General features: G+C 30.8%; 1 protein-coding gene across 1 annotated transcript; it reads left to right on the plus strand.

Annotated features, from left to right (window-relative positions):
- The first annotated feature begins 2,187 nt into the window (after window positions 1-2,187).
- Window positions 2,188-2,825, plus strand: LOC116779735 (larval/pupal rigid cuticle protein 66-like). Its single transcript, XM_032674142.2, has 2 exons — window positions 2,188-2,260; window positions 2,341-2,825. The coding sequence occupies exons 1-2, from the start codon at window positions 2,249-2,251 to the stop codon at window positions 2,800-2,802; spliced, it is 474 nt and encodes a 157-aa protein (XP_032530033.2). The 5' UTR covers window positions 2,188-2,248; the 3' UTR covers window positions 2,803-2,825.
- The last annotated feature ends 1,901 nt before the right edge of the window (window positions 2,826-4,726 follow it).

Here is a 4,726-nt window from a genome sequence, read left to right on the forward strand (position 1 = left end):
AACCTTCGCCTCTGGATTGCAAATTTCAGGGGCTCGATACGAATTTACCTGTTTGAGGGCACGCGGCTCGTTAAACTTAGAAAATTAATTTATCGTATAATCTTAACATTAATAATTTACCTCATACTAGCGAATTTTTTAGCGTGGTAACATTTCAGCAATTCTTTTGTTAGTTTAATGTTATTATGGTAGTATGTAACTGTTATGTTTGCTTCGTTTCCAAGCAAGTCGTCTCAAAGGGAGCATGAGTTCGGCACGTAAGGTATTCCGAACTGGGCTCTTTAGGCACCTGATCATAATTGTACTAAGCTTTGTGTTCTGATTTCTGTCTACTTATTCCTGTGCGTGCTGTGGTGCTGGATTTTGACGTCTTTTAAAACTTTACAAGAATAAAATTTTAAAATCTATACAGTAATAGTTATTTATTCTAATTCGGGGGGTTTCATTTTAATTTTTAATCTGTATTATATTTAAAATCCTCGCCACAGTGGGCCATATTTGTAATATCTGTGTACAAATCGAACTACGATACAGGTACTATATTAGTCCATGTGCACTAATTATAGTAATATATTGCATAAAACAATCCACGTCACATACCTACAATCTAACATAGGTATAGTTATATGGAATTGTTCCAATGTGGAATTCTTAAATTAATAAAAAAATGTTGCTAAAATATATAACTTATTGTTTTATTTATCTTAAGTTGATATTATTTCCATTTCTATTATGAATAATTGTAATTTTATAAATTTCTTTTGTTTGCGATCAAATTTATGACATTAGAAATGTGATGAGCGAAAAGATAAACTCTCCACCGGAACTGATCTCTTATAAGTGTGCGGAGAAGTCGATGCAGTAAATGGATTCTGAAATATAAAAAAAACTATTAATCATTAACGGCTTTCATATTTTTACAAAATTTTATTACGTCAATAAAATTATTTGGTAGGTAAAAGGTTTATATTCCATTGATACGAATAAATTTTATCATTAAAAATGACTAAGGTGAAGTATTTTCTACAAGTTTTGTTTAATGAATATAGGTGGAGGACTTCGTAAAAGTGAGGGCTCCTTTTGATAGTCCGTAACACATATTAACGGATATAGTTCAACATATTAATAGGTACATTTAAAAAGTTATTCAGTTTTAAGAACATATTTTCTTTTACCTGACCGACAGAGTATGAGACGAAAACTATTAAAAGGCTGTAATAAAGTTTTAATTCTCATTTATCAGCTTTAGTGTGTGTATTATTTAGCTTATTTTATAATGCAATATTTACAACGGTCTCAACATGAACACGTGTGTATAAACAAAGAATAGTAATAAGTCTACAGTATTTATTGAGATGGCTTCAGTACAATCTAGATGAGATATGAATAGGTATTAGCAAATGAAAACAAAGAATCCGGAAGCGACGCTTTGTTAGGCAAACCTTATCCCACATCACAATAATTACTTCTTAAGTATCAGCTCTGGAATGCCAATAATCGTAATGCATATATGTATATTCTAGAACAAAAATAGTTTTTTTAATATTCTTCATTAAAAAACAACAATAAAATATATGTCTCTTAAACTAGTTAAGATTATAAACCTAATAGTAATAATTAATGTCATTTTTTGTTTTCTTTGTCGTGGTTTACAACAGGACAAAGTGATATTTAAAGGTTGGAGTCATTGTGCTTATAAAATAAAAAACATGCATGTATAGGTGTTTACATCTGTGATGTAGGAAGTCATTATGAGCTGTGATAGAGTATTTGAAGCGAAAATTAACTTTATATTTCTAAACACAGGTATACCTAATGTTTATGTTTTCAAGAAAAAAAATCGCAACCTCGAATATCCACACTATTGAATTAAAGAAATCATTGTACTAAATAAATATATACAATAAGATTAGTAACTATATTGTTTTGTTACTTATATTTTCATTATTGCTTAATGTTTGGGTGAAAATATTGAGAAAAGATTAAATATTATGACATAATTGCCATCCAAAACAATGAAAATCAATAAACGATAATAAAATTACAATAAAATAGTTGTTGTAACGTATGTGGTGTACTGTACTGTAAGTTTAACAGTTTTAAATGTCAGCCGTTCACATTAAAAACAGAGAAAAGAGCGTAACTATATTTTCAAGATCATCTAGTGACCGGCGATAGTGATGGAGTAACTATATATACTGAACACCTCAGTAACAGTGATCATTGTAAAATTATCTCAGTACAAACAATGGCTGCTAAGGTACGAGCAATCCTTTAAATTTAGAGAAATGTATTAATTCGAATTGTGTTCATCAGTTGCTTTGCTTTTCGTTATTCCAGTTGGTTGTAGTACTCGCCGCCGTGGCCGCTGTGGCTCACTGCTCAGTGGTGCCAGTTGCGCGAGCAGACGCCGACTACACGAGCTTCGCTTACGACGTCGCTGACCCTTACACCGGTGACTTTAAGAGCCAAGTTGAGACCCGCGTTGGTGGCAATGTCCGAGGTCAATACTCACTTCTTGACGCTGATGGCACAAAACGCACAGTCGACTATGCAGCTGATGATCTCAGTGGTTTCAATGCGGTTGTTCGTAAGGACCCAGCTGTTTTGGCTGCCCCAGTTGCTGCTGTTTCTCCCGCTGTTGAAGCTCCTGCTGTCCCTTCCGTAATTGCTGCCAGAACTGTTGCTGCACCAGCTATTTATGCTGAACCTGCTCCCGCTCTGGTTGCCGCTCGTGCCTATGCACTTCCTTCAGTATACTCCGCTGGTCACTCCGTTCTTGCTCCTATTAATTCATGGTAACTCGAAAATGCTCCCTTGTAAATATGTTTATAAGAAATATATATATATATATATAACATAATAATTTATGTTGGGTATTTTTTTATTCATACCAGTCAAAACAATTGATTATTTATTTGTTTGTGTCTCAAGTGAAAAAAGTACCCATGTTATTCATGAATCTCAACCTATCACAATAATCATGTCTCGATTACAAATATAATAAAATATAAGAAGACTACAGACAGACATACAAATTTTTACATTTATTCTTTATTTCATTCAAATAGGATAATATTTTTACGAAAACAATGGACTTGTAAATAAACTTTCAGTATTTTATATTAATTTTATACATTTAATTCTCAGTACACAATTCTCTAACCCAACAAATCGTTGTACTAAAGTATGATTATATGTGTGAACTAAAAGTGGAAATTTCTTGTTCTGACAAGAAAACAATACAGTAGCAACATAACAAAAGCTTTTACACAATACGCTAGAAAGAGTTCGGAATAAATAATTACAGCGATACTGAGGCAAGGCAAGATTGACTTGATAAAAATGAGAAAGTTTACGTTACTGTATACTTTTTTAAAAGACTAGTTAGCATATTAATATTGCATTGAAACTGTTACATTTTCTTACTATTTAAAATAGGACTTCAGTTTGAAATTCACCTTAAATGTATGTGTGTGTTTGGGTTTACATCATATTACGTTACTTTATTATATTTTTACATAGTGTTTTTGGGGACATTTAGTGTGTGATCATGCCGAGGTTTTGTAATAATAGGTAAAACAAGTTTATTGAGGACACCGAGAAATCGCTAGAAAAATCTAGTAGCAAGATATCTAAGTAGCAAAATTTAATATACTACTTGTGAAACATTAAATGAAAGTATTTATGGAAAATTTAAGGTTCTAGAGCCTAAATTATACTTTAAAAGCTGAAAGCTTCTAAATATGTCGGCCCTACCAGCTTCAGATCGACGCGAAGCTGTCTGGAGGAGTGGTTCTTGGTTAATTTGAAAGTAACTTTTACATAGTTATTGGTGTTTAATAAAATAAAACTAAATTCGAACCAGGTATGACTTTGGTCTAGCCTCTGGTCTGAAACTACCTATTTCGGTTTTCATAAAGATAACTTCCTTACTCTTTGATCACTTCAAGCCGGAGTTACCAAGTATCCCTAGTATCGTTCCCTTAACGATCACCAGATTATTGTTTGCAATACATTACACAACATATGTATTATTTAAAATATATTATTCATTTTATAAGTAATTTCGTTAAAATTGTCTTTGAAAATGCAGGTTCGTTGGTTAAGGGTGATATTTACATGACATTTACACAAATAAAAGGTGATTTTTTTTTTTTTAATAAAAATATATAGTTAATTTTAATAAAACAAACTTTCACAATGAGAATAGTTTTTGATGATAAAATGTAAACAAGCTACATAGCATGATGAATTCATGAACACGTACAGGCTTAAACCCAAATCAAAACAAAGCCGAATCGTTTAAATTGTAATAAAAATACTTCCACGTTCATTTAAATATATATAAAACATTTTACTGTACAAGTACTAAAAAAATGTCTATTAAAAAATAATTGACTATCTGAACATTAGTTAAACAATATAATCAGTTAAAAATTCATAATTAAAGTGTGACCCTAACAATCTCCTTCAATAAAGAAATAAAAAAAATATATATTTTTATTTTTCAAGAAAATCCAATTAAGGCATCTATAGAATTGTAGAATAGAAAGTTTATTTTAAATATAAAGAACAGTAAAATTCTTGACTATTTTAAGATATTCTGTATATTTTACTTTAGCTATGTTTAATATTGTAATGAGTATAATAACAAGGGTTATTTTAAAGAGGGAAACCACTTCAATAATACTTCGTTTTATTTTGTGTTAAATAATTATTTTTA

This window comes from Danaus plexippus, chromosome 2 (genome assembly GCF_018135715.1).
Source record: "Danaus plexippus chromosome 2, MEX_DaPlex, whole genome shotgun sequence".
Classification (NCBI taxonomy): Eukaryota; Metazoa; Arthropoda; class Insecta; order Lepidoptera; family Nymphalidae; genus Danaus; species Danaus plexippus.